The sequence below is a fragment of the Gorilla gorilla genome, chromosome X (assembly GCF_029281585.2).
Source record: "Gorilla gorilla gorilla isolate KB3781 chromosome X, NHGRI_mGorGor1-v2.1_pri, whole genome shotgun sequence".
NCBI classification, from domain to species: domain Eukaryota; kingdom Metazoa; phylum Chordata; class Mammalia; order Primates; family Hominidae; genus Gorilla; species Gorilla gorilla.
Genome location: NC_073247.2, coordinates 166525008 through 166540573, shown reverse-complemented (window position 1 = coordinate 166540573; position 15566 = coordinate 166525008). Strand labels below are relative to the sequence as shown.

The 15566-nt window shown below is 41.9% G+C and overlaps 1 protein-coding gene across 3 annotated transcripts in view; it reads left to right on the top strand.

The window, feature by feature from the left end:
- F8 (coagulation factor VIII) overlaps nt 1-15566 on the top strand; it is a 197312-nt gene that overhangs the window by 112163 nt on the left and 69583 nt on the right. For all 3 annotated transcript variants that reach the window (XM_063703009.1, XM_004065157.2, XM_063703010.1), the window contains exon 15: nt 11822-11975. In XM_063703009.1, coding sequence (XP_063559079.1) covers nt 11822-11975 — 154 coding nt within the window. The remainder of the gene's footprint in view (nt 1-11821; nt 11976-15566) is intronic.

Below are 15566 nucleotides of genomic sequence, written 5' to 3'. Positions count from 1 at the left end.
GGAGGTGGGGCTAGCAACCCCAGCATGCAAAACACATTGGCTGCTCTTCATCTAAGCCAAAGAAGACACCAAATGAGAGAGACTGTTCATCCCGTGGTTCCTCTGGACACAAAATCCTAACCAGATGTCTCACCCAACCAGGATATCCAGTTTGGGACCTCCCCCAAATCGGGAATAGGCAGTAATCCAAGCCTTTGCAAGAGCTGCAGCAAATCTGGGCTTACAGCACCATCTAGTGCCAAAAAAGAGGCAGTAATCTCAGAGTAAGGAAGCTCTAATTCATACATAACCTTTAGACAGGCATACTCCTGAAAAACCAAACTAAGCCAGACACAAAGACTGGAATAAATAACTTAGCATTCATACAAAGACATAGATATATGTGCATAAAAAACAAGAGCAAATAGGGAGCTATGACCTCTCCAAATGGAAACAGCATGGAGCCAGTGACCAACCCTAATGAGATGGCAAATTGTAGCTCTCAAATCAATAATTCAAAATAAAAGTTCTGAGGAAACTCAAAGAACACAAAAAAGCAACTGAGAAATTTATGAGATAAATTTAACAGAGAAATCAAAATAATAATTTAAGAAACCAGAAATGCTGGAGCTGAGAAATACAACAACTGAACGGAAAAAAAAAAATGCACTGGAAAGTCTAAACAGCGGAACTGATCAAGCAAAACAAACAATCAATGAGCTCAAAGACAGGCTATTTGAAAATACACAGTCAAAGGACAAAAAATAATTAAAAGGAATGAAGAACACTTGCAAGATCTAGAGGACTGCCTCAATAGAACAAATCTAAGAGTCATGGGCCTTCAAGAGAGAAAGAGCAATGAATAAAAAGCTCAAAGAAATAATAACAGAAAATATTTCCAAACCTACAGAAAGATGTAAGTATCCAGTTATAGGAAGGCTGAAGATCACCAAACAGTTTCAACCCAAATAAGACTACCCCAAGGCATACAATAATTAAACTCTCAAAAGTCAAAGACAAAGAGAGGATCCTAAAAAGAGCAAGAAAAAAGAAGCTAATAACATATAAAGGAGCTCCAGTTCATCCGGGAACATACTGTGGACCAGATGAACCTACCTGACGTTTTACAGAACATTTTATCCAAATACTACAGAATATACATTCTTCTTATCAGCACATGGAACATTCTCCAGGATAGACTATGTATTAGGCCAGAAAACAAGTCTCAACATTTAAAAAAATAAAATTATATTAAGTATCTTTTCTGACTACAGTAGAATAAAACTAGAAATCAATGACAAGAGGAACTTTTGAAACTATACAAATACATGGAAATTAAACAACATGCTCCTGAACAACCAATAAGTCAATGAAGAAATTAAGAAGGAAATTTATTGAAACAAATGAAAATGGAAACAACATACCAAAATGAATGGGATACAACAAAAGCGGTACTAAGAGAGAAGTTTATAGCTATAAATGCCTACGTCAAAAAAGAAAGACTCAAATAAACCTGGTAATGATGTAACTCAAGGACATAGAAAAACAAGAGCAAACCAAACCCAAAATTAGTAGAAGGAAAATAATAATCATCATCATAGAAATAAATAATATTGAGAAAAAGAAAACAATATGAAAGACCAATGAAATTTTTTAAATGGCTTTTTGAAAGATAAAATTTAAAATCTTTAGCTAGACTAAGGAAAAAAAATGAGAGAAGACCCAAATAATTGAAATCAGAGATGAAAAGAGTCATTAAAACTGATAACACAAAAATACAAAGTTTCACTAGAAACTATTATGATCAACTATATGCCAACAAACTGGAAAAACTAGAAGAAATGGATAAATTTCTGGACACATACAACTTACCAAGATTGAACTTTGAGGAAATAGAAAACTTGAGCAGACCAATAACAAGTAATGAGATTGAAGCAGTAGTAAAAAGTCTGGCATTAAATAAAAGTCCAGGACCTGATGACTTCACTGCTGAAGAAAAACTTACACCAATTATACTGAAACTATTTAATATTGCAAAAAATTGAAGAGAAAAGAATGTTTCCAAACTCATTCTACAAGACCAGCATTATCCCAATACCCAAACCAGACAAGGACACAACAACAGCAAAAAGAAAACTACAGGCCAACTTCGCTGATGAATATAGATGCAAAAATCCTCAACAAAGTACTAGCAAACTAAATTCAACAACACATTAAAATGAGTATTTGTCATGCCCAAGGGGGATTCATCCTACGAACACAAAGATAGTTCAACATATGGAAATCAATAAATGTGATACACCACATTAACAGAAGGAAAGACAAAAACCATATATTTATTTCAATAAATGTCAAGAAAGCATTGAATAAAATTCAACATCCCTTCATGATAAAAACTCTCAACAAATTTGGTTTAAAGGAGCATACCTCAAAACAGTAAATGTTATATATGACAAGCCCACAGCTAACATTATACCAAATGGGAAAAAATTGAAAGCCTTTCCTCTAAGATCTGGAACAAGACAAGCATGCCCACTTTCATCAATTCTATTAAATGTAGTCCTGGAAGTCCAAGATGGAGCAATTAAGCAAAGGGCCTTCAAATTAGAAAAAAAGAAATCAAATTCCCCTTGTTTGTAGACGATATAATGTTATATTTAGAAAAACCTAAACACTCCACCAAAAAACTGTTAGAACTGATCAACAAATTCAGTAGAGTTGCAAGCTACAAAACCAACATACAAAAATCAGTAGCATTTCTATATACCAAGAGCTAACAATCTGAGAGAGAAATCATAAAAGCATTTTCATTTTCAATAGCTATAATAAAAATAAATATCTAGGAACAAATTTAACCAAAGAGGTGAAAGATCTCTATACTGACAACTGTAAAACACTGAAGAAAGGAATTGAAGAAGACACACAAAAAATGAAAAGGTATCTATCCCATGTTCATAGAATGGAAGAATTCATATTGTTAAAATATCAATACTATAGATTTAATGTATTACCTATCAAAATACCAATAACATTTTTCACAGAAATAGAAAAAGCAGTCTTAAAATTTGTACAGAACCACAAAAGACCCAGATATGGTTTGGCTGTGTCCCCACCCAAATCTCATCTTGAATTGTAGTTCCCATAATCCCCACATGTCGTGGGAGGGACCCAGTGGGAAGTGATTGGGTCATGGGGGCAGTTTTCCCCCATGCTGTTCTCGTGATAGTGAGTGAGTTCTCATGAAATCTGATGGTTTTCTAAGTGTTTGGCATTTCCCCTGCTGGCACTTATTCCCACTGCCACCTTGTGAAGAAGATGCCTTGCTTCCCCTACGCCTTCCACCATGATTGCAAGTTTCCTGAGACCTCCCCAGCAATGCAGAACTGTGAGTCAATTAAACCTCTTTCCTTTATAGATTACCCAGTCTCCAGCAGTTCTTTATAGCAGCATGAGAACAGACTAATACAGTAAATTGGTACCGAGGTAGGGGGGGCACTGCTATAAAGATACCTGAAAATGTGGAAGCAACTTTGGAACTGTGTAACAGGCAGAGGATGGAACAGTTTGGAGGGCTCAGAAGAAGATAGGAAAATGTGGCAATGTTTGGAACTTCCTAGAGACCTGGAGGGCTCAGAAGAAGACAGGAAAATCTGGGAAAGTTTGGAACTTCCTAGAGAATCGTTGAATAGCTTTCACCAAAATGCCGATAGTGATATGGACAATGAAGTTCAGACAGGTGGTATCAGATGGAGATGAGGAACTTGTTAGGAATAGGAATAAAGGTGGCTCTTGTTATGCTTTAGCAAAGAGATTGGCAGCATTTTGCCCCTGCCCTAGAGATCTGTGGAACTTTGAACTTGAGAGAGATGATTTGGGGTATCTGGCAGAAGAAATTTCTAAGCAACAAAGCATTCCAGAGTGACGGAGCATAAAAGTTTGAAAAGTTTGCAGCCTGATGATGCAGTAGAAAAGACAAACCCATTTTCTGGGGAGAAATTCAACCCAGCTACAGAAATTTATATAATTAACAAAGAGCCAAATGTTAATCACCAAGATAATGGGGAAAATGTGTCCAGGGCATGTTAGAGACCTTCGCAGCAGCCCCTCCCATCACAGGCCTGGAGGCCTAGGAGGGAAAAATGCTTTCGTGGCCTGGGTCCAGGGCCCCCCTGCAGTGTTCAGCCTGGGACTTGGTGCCCTGTGTCCCAGCCACTCCAGCTAAAAGAGGCCAAAGTACAGCTTGGGCTATAGCTTCAGAGGGTGCAAGCCCCCAGCCTTTGTTCTGTGGGTGCACAGAAGACAAAAATTGAGGTTTGGGAATGTCCACCTAGATTTCAGAGGATGTATGGAAATGCCTGGATGTCCAGGCGGAGGTGTGCTGCAAAGGCAGAGCCCTCGTGGAGAACCTCTGCTAGGGCAGTGAGGAAAAGAAATGTGGGGTGGGAGCCCCCACACAGTCACCACTGGGGCACTGCCTAGTGGAACTGTGAGAAGAGGGCCACTGTCCTCCAGACCCCAGAATGGTAGATCCACTGACAGCTTGCACCGTGGGCCTGGAAAAGCCACAGGCACTCAATGCCAGCCCATGAAAGCAGCCAGGAGCAGGGCTGTACCCTGAAAAGCTACAGGGGTGGAGCTGCCCAAGGCTGTGGGAGCCTGCCTTTTGTATCAGGGTGACCTAAATGTGAGACACGGAGTCAAAGGAGAACATTTTGGAACTTTCGGGTTTAATGACTGCCCTATTGGATTTCAGACTTGCATGGGGCCTGTAGCCCCTTTGTTTTGGCCAATTTCTCCCATTTGGAATGAGTGTATTTACCCAATGCCTGTACCCCTATTGTATCTAGGAAGGAACTAACTTGCTTTTGATTTTACAGGCTCATAAACGGAAGGGACTTTCCTTGTCTCAGATGAGACTTTGGACTTGGACTTTTGGGTTAAGGCTGGAATGAGCTAACACTTTGGGGGACTGTTGGAAAGGCATGATTCTGTTTTTAAATGTGAGGACATGAGATTTGGGAGGGGCCATGGGTGGAAACATATGGTTTGGCTCTGTGTCCCCACCCGAATCTCATCTTGAATTGTAGTATATTGTTTGTAAAAATTCCTGCCTATCCAGAGATTTTTTTAAAAAAAAAACAACAGTTTCTTCAATTTTCTCTTACAATTTAATTTTTTACATTTAACTTTTTAATACTTCCTGTAGACTAAAAGTTATTTTGGTGCATTGTGTGAACCAAAGATCAAAGTAGTTTTATTTTTTTCTGAAAACATCTATTCATTTTTTCAATTAATTGATTGTTTATATTAAGGATCTAGGAGGATCTAAAATTATGGAATTGTGGGCAAGGGCAATTTTTGCCTTACATTTCATGTAAGGCAAAATAATCCCCATGTGTCATGGGAGGGACCCAGTAGGAAGTGATTGGATCATGGGGGCAGGTTCCCCCATGCTGTTCTCATGACAGTGAGTAAGTTTTCATGAGATCTGATGGTTTTTTAAGCATCTGGCATTTCCCCTTCTGTCACCTCTCCCTCCTGCCACCTTGTGAAAAAGGTGCCTTGCTTCCCCTTCACCTTCCACCATGATTGTAAGTTTCCCGAGGCCTCTCCAGCCATGTGGAACTGTGAGTCAATTAAACCTCTTTCCTTTATAAATTATGCAGTCTCAGGCAGTTCTTTATACCAGCAGGAAAACAGACTAATACAGACCCTAAATATCCAAAGCAGTCCTGAGCAAAGAGAACAAAGCTGGAGGCATGATGCTACTTTATTTCAAACTATACTACAAAGCTGTAGTAACCAAAACAGCATGGTACTGGCATAAAGACAGAAACATATGCCAGTGGAACACAACAGAGAACCCAGAAATGAATCCACACATTTAGAGCCAACTCATTTTTGACAAAGTGCCAAGAATATGCATTGGTGAAAGAATAGTCTCTTCAATAAATGATGTTGGGAAAACTGGATATCCACATGCAGAAGAATTAAACTAAACCCCTATCTCTCACTATATACAAAAATTAAATCAAAATGGATTAGAGACTTAAATATACAACCTGAAAGTATGAAGCTACTGGAAGAAAACACTGGGGAAATGCTCCAGGACATTGGTCTGGGAAATATTTTATGGCCTGGGAAATATCAAAAGCACAGGCAACTAAAGCAAAAGTAGACAAATGGGATTATATCAAGCTATAAAGCTTCCGCACAACAAAGGAATCAATTAACAAAGTGAAGGGACAACCTACAGGATGGGATGAAATATTTGCAAACTATACAACTGAGAGGGTATTAATAACCAGAATATATAAGGAACTCAAACAAGTCAATGGCAAAAAAGCAAAGGATCCTATTAAAAATGAACAAAGATCTGAATAGACATTTCTCAAAAGAAAACATACAAATGGCCAACAGGTATATGAAAAACTGCTCAACATCACTAATTACCAGAGAAATGCAAACCAAAAGCACAATGGATATTTCACTCCAGTTAAATGACTTTTATCAAAAAGACAAAAAATAATGAATGCTGATGAGGATGTGGCAAAAGGGGAATGCTTGTACACTGTTGGTGGGAGTGTGAATTAGTACAGATACTATGGAAAAGAGTATGTATGTTCCTCAAGAAACTAAAAATAGAACTACCATGTGATCCAGCAATCCCACTGCTGGATATATATCCAAAGACAGGAAATCAGTGTATCAAAGAGATAGCTGCACACCAACATTTACTACAGCACCATTCACAATAGCTAGGATATAAAATCAACCTAAGTATACATCAACAGATGAATGGATAAAGACTGTGTGGTATATATACACAATAGACTATTACTCAGCCATTAAAAAGAATGAAATCCTGTCATTTGTGGCAAGATCGATGAGCCTGGATGTCATTGTGTTAAGTGAAATAAGCCAGGCATAGAAAGACAAATATCACATGTTTTCACTTACATGTGAGAGCTTAAAAAGTGGATCTCACAGAGATAGAGAGTAGAATGGTGCTTAAAGGAGTTTGGGAATGGTATGGGGGGGTGGGATGGAATGAAGAGAGGTTGATTAATAGGTGTAAAATGAAGGGGTGGCCTGCCCCTCGTCACCCACAGTGACGAGAAACACTGTGGGTGTTTCTCGTCAGGTGGGACGAGAGACTGAGAAAAGAAATAAGACACAGAGACAAAGCACAGGAAAGAAAAGTGGGCCCAGGGGACCGGTGCTCAGCATACGGAGGACCCGTGCCAGCACTGGTCTCTCAGTTCCCTCAGTATTTATTGATCATTATCTCTACCATCTCGGAGAGGGGGATGTGGCAGGACAATAGAGTAATAGTGGGGAGAGGGTCAGCAGGAAAACATGTGAACAAAGGTCTCTGTGTCATAAATAAGTTTAAGGAAATGTGCTGTGCCGTGATGTGCACGTATACAAACATCTTGGTGCATTAAAGAGCAGTATTGCCACTAGCCTGTCTCACCTCCAGCCTTAAGGCGGTTTTCTCCTTTCTCAGTAAATAGAACATACAATCGGGTTTTACACCGAGACACTCCATTGCCCAGGGACGAGCAGGAGACAGATGCCGTCCTCTTATCTCAACTGCAAAGAGGACTTCCTCTTTCACTAATCCTCCTCAGCACAGACCCTTTATGGGTGTCGGGCTGGGGGACGGTCAGGTCTTTCCTTTCCCACGAGGCCATATCTCAGGCTATCACATGGGGAGAAACCTTGGACAATACCTGGCTTTCCAGGGCAGAGGTCCTTGCGGCCTTCCGCAGTGTATTGTGTCCCTGGGTACTTGAGATTAGAGAATGGTGATGACTTTTATTATTATTATTATTATTATACTTTAAGTTCTAGGGTACATGTGCACAACGTGCAGGTTTGTTACACATGTATACATGCACCTTGTTGGTGTGCTGCACCCACTAACTCGTCATTTACATTAGGTATATCTCCCAATGCTATCCCTTCCCCCACCCCATGACAGGCCCCGGTGTGTGATGTTCCCCCTCCTGTGTCCAAGTGTTCTCATTGTTCAATTCCCACCTATGACTAAGAACATGCGGTGTTTGGTTTTTTGTCCTTGCGATAGTTTGCTGAGAATGATGGTTTCCAGATTCATCCATGTCCCTACAAAGGACAAGAACTCATCCTTTTTATGGCTGCATAGTATTCCATGGACAAGCATACTGCCTTCAAGCACTTTTTTAACAAAGCACATCCTGCATAGCCCTAAATCCATTAAACCTTGAGTCAACACAGCACATGTCTCTGCGAGCACAGGGTTGGGGCTAGGGTTACAGATTAACAGCATCTCAAGGCAGAAGAATTTTTCTTAGTACAGACCAAAATGGAGTCTCTTATGTCTGCTTCTTTCTACATAGACACAGTAACAGTCTGATCTCTCTTTCTTTTCCCCACAGTAAAATTACACTTAAATAGAAGGGATAAGTTGTAGTGTTCGATATTACAGTAGGGTGACTATAGTTAACAATGATTTATTGAATGTTTCAAAATAGCTAGAAGAGAAGACTGGGAATGTTCCCAATACAAATAAATGACAAATGGTTGAAGTGATTGATATTCCAATTACCATCATTTGATTATTACACATTGTATTAATGTATCAAAATATCACATATATCCCCAAAACATGTACAATTATCGTGTATCAATTTAAAAATACATCATGATAGGCACCTCTCAGGTTGACTGTACTGTCCTGATTATTGCTAGTGGTGTTAACAAATTTGAAGCTAGTATCTTTAAGAACGGGCAGACCCATGAGCATGCCCTTCTGGTTTACACACTGGAAGTGAAACAACTAATTGTTGGTGTTAAAAAATGGATTTCACTGAACTATGCCATCGCCAACAGAGCTATGTGGAAATCAATAAGGAAGTCAGCCCTACATTAAGAATATTGGCTACAACTGCAACACAGTAGTATTTATGCCAATTTCTGGTTGGAATGCTGACAACTTGCTAACATGCCTTGGTTAAAGGGTGGAGAGTCACCTGCAGAGATGGCAATACCAGTGTAGCACACCGCTTGAAGCTCTGGATTATATCATACCACCAGCTCATCCAACTGACAAGGCTTGTGCCTACCTCTCCAGGAAGTCTACAAAATTGGTAGTATTGGTAATGTCTTTGTGGGCCTAGCGGTGACTGGTGCCCTCAAACCCAGCATGATTGGTCAGCTTTGCTCCAGTTAACACTACAACTGAAATAAAGTCTTTTGAATTGCACCGTGAAGCTTTAAATGAAGCTCTTCTTGGGGACAATGTGGGCTTCAGTGTCAAGAATGTGTCTGTCAAAGATGTTTATCATGGCAATATGGCTTGTGACAGCGAAAATGACTCGCCAACGGAAGCAGCTGGCTTCCTGAACCATCCAGCCCAAATCAGTGCTGGCTCTCCACCTCTGTTGGATTGTCACACAGCTCACATTGCTTGCAGGTTTGCTGAGCTGAAGGTGGTTGATTTCCTTCTGGTTAGAAGCTGGAAGATGACCCCCATTGTGATTTTTATTGCTATGGTTTCTTTCTAATTTAGTCTTGAGGTCTCTCCCTTGAGAATGGTCATAAGCCAAGATAGCCACTTTCTAGGAGAGTCCTGACCAGGGGGAAAGTTAAGTTTGAGTGTGTCAGCTTGGTGAGACACAATGAGGAAGTAAAAACAAAATAAATAGTGGAATAGAATACTAACAAGTACCTAGAAATAAGTCTAGCTAAAAATTTGCAAAATGTCTATGGAAAAAAAAACTATGGAAATTTACTGAGAAACTTTAAAGAGTACCTAAATAACTTTCAAGATATACCACGTACATGAATTGGAAAACATGATATTTGAAAATGTCGGTTATTCCCAAACTGATTTATAGATTCAGTGCAACCTGAATGAAAATCCCAAGACGTTCCTTTTGTAGAGCTCAACAAGCTGATTCTAAAATTAATATGAAAATGTAAAGGTTTATGAATAGCCAAGTCCTTCTTGAAGAGGAAGAATAAGACGAGAGTAATTGCTGTCTAATATATTGAGACTTATTTTAAAGCTATAATAATTAAAACAATGTAGCAGTTGGTATAGAGATAATCAAACAGGTAAATGAAATAGAATAGAAAATCCAAAACTAGTCTAACACATATAGACACTTGATTTATGACAAAGGTGTCACAGAAGTAGAGTTTCAATAAAAGATGCTGGAAAATGTTGGTATCTATATAGATAAAACATTACATTGGATTCCTAACTCACACCATACACAAAAATCCATTCACATTGCGTTACAAGTCTAAAAGTGAAATATAAAATCATAAACATTTTAGAAAGAAAATGTAAAAGAATATATCAATAACCACAGGGTAGGGAAAGAAAGAGAATTGACATCAAGATACAAAAAGCCCTAGCCGATAAGGTTTTTTTAATAAATTCCACACATTAAAATTACAAACTTATGCTCATCAAAAGATAACATAAAAACAATGAAAAGATTAGCCACAGAATGGTAAATGTTTGCAATACATAACACAAAGGACACACAAAGGAAACTTATATAATAGATTTTAACAGGCTTCTCTGTGTCCTTCTTCTCCAGCAATCAAGGAATATATAAAAAAGTGTATCAAGGATATATAGGGTACTCTTTTGATTCAACAAGAAACAAGCAGATTATCCAAGAGAAAACTTGGCAGAAAAAAGCTTGGATAGGTGCTCCACAAAAGAGGACATCCAAATGACTGCTACTCATAAGAAAAGATGCTAAACCTCATAGAACATCCAAAAATGTAAAAACACAGTCAATACCAGATATTTGTAATAATTTGGAGCAAATGGAACTCTCATACATTGCTAATGAAAATGGAAAATGGTCCAGCTGCTTTGGAAAACAGTGTGGCAATACCTACAAAAGCCAAACACATGCATACCTAGTAATTCCACCCTTATATATGTGCCCAACAGAAATGCACATATATGTTCACCAAAAGATATGCACCAGAAGGTTATAGCAGGCCCATATGAAAGTGCCAAAGATTATAACAACTCAAATGTCCGTGATTAGGGTATATTCATATAATACTATACAACAATAGGAATGAACAAACTATAGCTACATATGATAATATAGATGAATCTCACAACCAGAATGCTAAGTGAAAGAAGAAACAAAAGAATGTATGTAGTATGTTTTATTTACACACTTCAAAACAGGCAAAACTAAACTATATTTTTAAAGGATGTATACATAACTGGTAAAATTATAAAGAAAAGCAAAGAAATGATTATCATAAAGATCAGAATGGTGGTTACCTTCAGTGGGAAGGGAGAAAGTATGATTGAAAAGGGACATCCAGTGAGTCTTGTGGGTTGTTGGCAATGTTACTGATCTGGGTGATGATTGCATTTATGTACCAAAGGCATTTGTGTTTTATGCACTTTATTGTATATGTTTTAGTTCACAATTTTTTTAGTTCACAATTTTAATAGGGCTTTAAAAAGTAAAAAGAAAAGAGATCCAAGGGCTTGACCATGGGATTCTCTTATATTTGGAGTATGTTTATAAACTCTACATTCATTCAACATTCGACAAATATTTTTTGAGCACCTACTTTGTGCCAAGCACCGTTACAGGTGCTGGGAATACAACAGGGAACAAAACAGACAAAACCCCAGCTTTCATGGAACTTACATACTAATAAAGCTTGGCAAGAGTATTTCAAGGAAGATGAAGTGGTTAACTATGCAAAATGCTTCTCAGGCACCTAGGAAAATGAGGATGTGAGGCATTTCTACCCACTTGGTACATAAAATTATTGCTTTTCCTCTGCTTTTTTTCTCCAGGGCTCAGAGTGGCAGTGTCCCTCAGTTCAAGAAAGTTGTTTTCCAGGAATTTACTGATGGCTCCTTTACTCAGCCCTTATACCGTGGAGAACTAAATGAACATTTGGGACTCCTGGGGCCATATATAAGAGCAGAAGTTGAAGATAATATCATGGTGAGTTAAGGACAATGGAATTACAAGAAAATTAATTTTATATATTTATTTTCTTACTGACTATAATGTATTCCCACTTTTGGAAATTTTTAAAGTATAGAAAAATAATTCCATAATTATCTTTGTGTACGTTCTATTTTTCCTATGTATTTTTCTCCTTATGCATTCAAATTATACCATGCAGAATTCTGATTCTTGTTTTTTTACTAAATATCACATCATAAACATTTCTTACGTCATTAAAAACACTTCCTATGTATGTTTTTAAAATACTGCATAATAGTCTATTATATGAATTTATGGAACCATAGTTTATGTAACCATTTATTTTGAACAATGTTTTAGACAGTTTCTTTTTTCACTATATAAATAACGCTGTAATCACAACAGTTTTTCTAAGATAAAATTCCAGAAGTGCAATGTATTTGAGCATCTTAAGAGTTTTTCTTATTAATTATTTGGTAATGTCCCTTGCACATTTGTCTTTCATGGAGGAAGTGCTTCTCTTATTGATTATGTTACCTTATATATTATTTTTTTTTTTTTTTTATTTATTTATTTATTTATTTATTTATTTATTTATTTTTTTTTTTTTTTATTGATCATTCTTGGGTGTTTCTCGCAGAGGGGGATTTGGTAGGGTTACAGGACAATAGTGGAGGGAAGGTCAGCAGATAAGCAAGTGAACAAAGTTCTCTGGTTTCCCTAGGCAGAGGACCCTGCGGCCTTCCGCAGTGTTTGTGTCCCTGGGTACTTGAGATTAGGGAGTGGTGATGGCTCTTAACGAGCATGCTGCCTTCAAGCATCTGTTTAACAAAGCACATCTTGCACCGCCCTTAATCCATTCAACCCTGAGTGGATACAGCACATGTTTCAGAGAGCACAGGGTTGGGGGTAGGGTCACAGATCAACAGGATCCCAAGGCAGAAGAATTTTTTCTTAGTACAGAACAAAATGAAAAGTCTCCCATGTCTACCTCTTTCTACACAGACACGGCAACCATCCGATTTCTCAATCTTTTCCCCACCTTTCCCCCCTTTCCATTCCACAAAACCGCCATTGTCATCATGACCCGTTCTCAATGAGCTGTTGGGTACACCTCCAAGCCGGGGTGGTGGCCGGGCAGAGGGGCTCCCCACCTCCCAGTAGGGGCGGCCGGGCAGAGGTGCCCCTCACCTCCCGGACGGGGCGGCTGGCCGGGCAGGGGGCTGACCCCCCCCACCTCCCTCCTGGTCGGGGCGGCTGGCCGGGCAGAGGGGCTCCTCACTTCCCAGTAGGGGCGGCCGGGCAGAGGCGCCCCTCACCTCCCGGATGGGGCGGCTGGCCAGGCGGGGGGCCGAACCCCCACCTCCCTCCCGGACAGGGCGGCAGGCTGGGCAGTGGGCTGACCCCCCCACCTCCCTCCCGGACAGGGTGGCAGGCTGGGCGGTGGGCTGACCCCCCACCTCCCTCCCGGACAGGGTGGCAGGCTGGGCGGTGGGCTGACCCCCCCACCTCCCTCCCGGACAGGGCGGCTGGCCGGGCTGAGGGGCTCCTCACTTCCCAGTAGGGGCGGCCGGGCAGAGGCGCCCCTCACCTCCCGGACGGGGCGGCTTGCTTGGCGGGGGGCTGACCCCCCCACCTCCCTCCGGGACGGGGCGGCTGGCCGGGCGGGGGGGCTCCTCACTTCCCAGTAGGGGCGGCCGGGCAGAGGTGCCCCTCACCTCCCGGACGGGGCGGCTGGCCAGGCGGGGGGTTGACCCCCCCACCTCCCTTCCGGACGGGGTGGCTGGCCGGGCGGGGGGCTGACCCCCCCACCTCCCTTCCGGACGGGGCGGCTCGCCGGGCGGGGGGCTGGCCCCCCCACCTCCCTCCCGGACGGGTTGGCTGGCCGGGCGGGGGACTGACCCCCCCCACCTCCCTCCTGGACGGGTTGGCTGGCCGGGCGGGGGGCTGACCCCCCCACCTCCCTCCCGGACGGAGCGGCTGGCCGGGCAGAGGGGCTCCTCACTTCCCAGTAGGGGTGGCCGGGCAGAGGCGCCCCTCACCTCCCGGACAGGGTGGCTGGCCGGGCGGGGGGCTGATCCCTCCACCTCCTTCCCGGACGAGGTGGCTGCCGGGCGGAGACGCTCCTCACTTCCCAGACGGGGTGGCTGCTGGGCGGAGGGGCTCCTCACTTCTCAGACGGGGCGGTTGCCAGGCAGAGGGTCTCCTCACTTCTCAGACGGGGCGGCCGGGCAGAGACGCTCCTCACATCCCGGACTGGGCGGCAGGGCAGAGGTGCTCCCCACATCTCAGACGATGGGCGGCCGGGCAGAGAGGCTCCTCACTTCCCAGATGTGATGGCGGCCGGGAAGAGGCACTCCTTGTTTCCTAGATGGGATGGCAGCCGGGCAGAGACGCTCCTCACTTTCCAGACTGGGCAGCCAGGCAGAGGGGCTCCTCACATCCCGGACGATGGGCGGCCAGGCGGAGACGCTCCTCACTTCCCAGACGGGGCGGCAGCCGGGCAGAGGCTGCAATCTCGGCACTTTGGGAGGCCAAGGCAGGCGGCTGGGAGGTGGTTGTAGCGGGTGGAGATCACGCCACTGCACTCCAGCCTGGGCACCATTGAGCACTGAGTTAACCAGACTCTGTCTGCAATCCCGGCACCTCGGGAGGCTGAGGCTGGCAGATCACTCGCGGTTAGGAGCTGGAAACCAGCCCAGCCAACACAGCGAAACCCCGTCTCCACCAAAAATATACGAAAACCAGTCAGGCGGGGCGGTGCGCGCCTGCAATCGCAGGCACTCGGCAGGCTGAGGCAGGAGAATCAGGCAGGGAGGTTGCAGTGAGCTGAGATGGCAGCAGTACCGTCCAGCTTCGGCTCGGCATCAGAGGGAGACCGTGGAAAGAGGGGAGAGGGGAGAGGGGAGAGGAGAGAGGGAGAGGGAGAGGGAGAGGGAGAGGGAGAGGGAGAGGGAGAGGGAGAGGGAGAGGGAGAGGGAGAGGGAGAGGGAGAGGGAGACCTACCTTATATATTATATAGTAAACCACTGAACATTTTAATGAGAAGTACTTTTTCAAGTTTTTGTTTTCTCTTAATTTTATAAATGATGGTTTTTGAAATAAAACAGGTTTTAATTTTTAGGTAGTAACCCATCAATCTTTACTTTTTGACACTTTCATTGCTTTTATGTTTATAAAAATTCCTGCCTATCCAGATATTTTTTAAAAAACACCTATACTTTCCTCAGTTTTTCTCTTACAGTTTAATTTTTTACATTTAACTTTTTAATACTTCCTGTAGACTAAAAGTTATTTTGGTGCATTGTGTGAACCAAAGATCAAAGTAGTTTTATTTTTTTCTGAAAATATCTATTCGTTGTTTCAATTAATTGATGGTTTATATTAAGGATGTAGAAGGATCTAAAATTATGGAATTGTGGGCAATTTTTGCCTTACATTTTATTTTACTTTCCATTATATTCTATGATAAATATGTATAATTTTTAATCTGGAAAGTAAGCCTTTTTTAAAAGATAATATGCATTCATTCTAGAATTTGTCATGAAGAACCTTAACTTACATATCAACTCCTGGCGTTATGGTCTCTTATAACCCCTGCAGTTA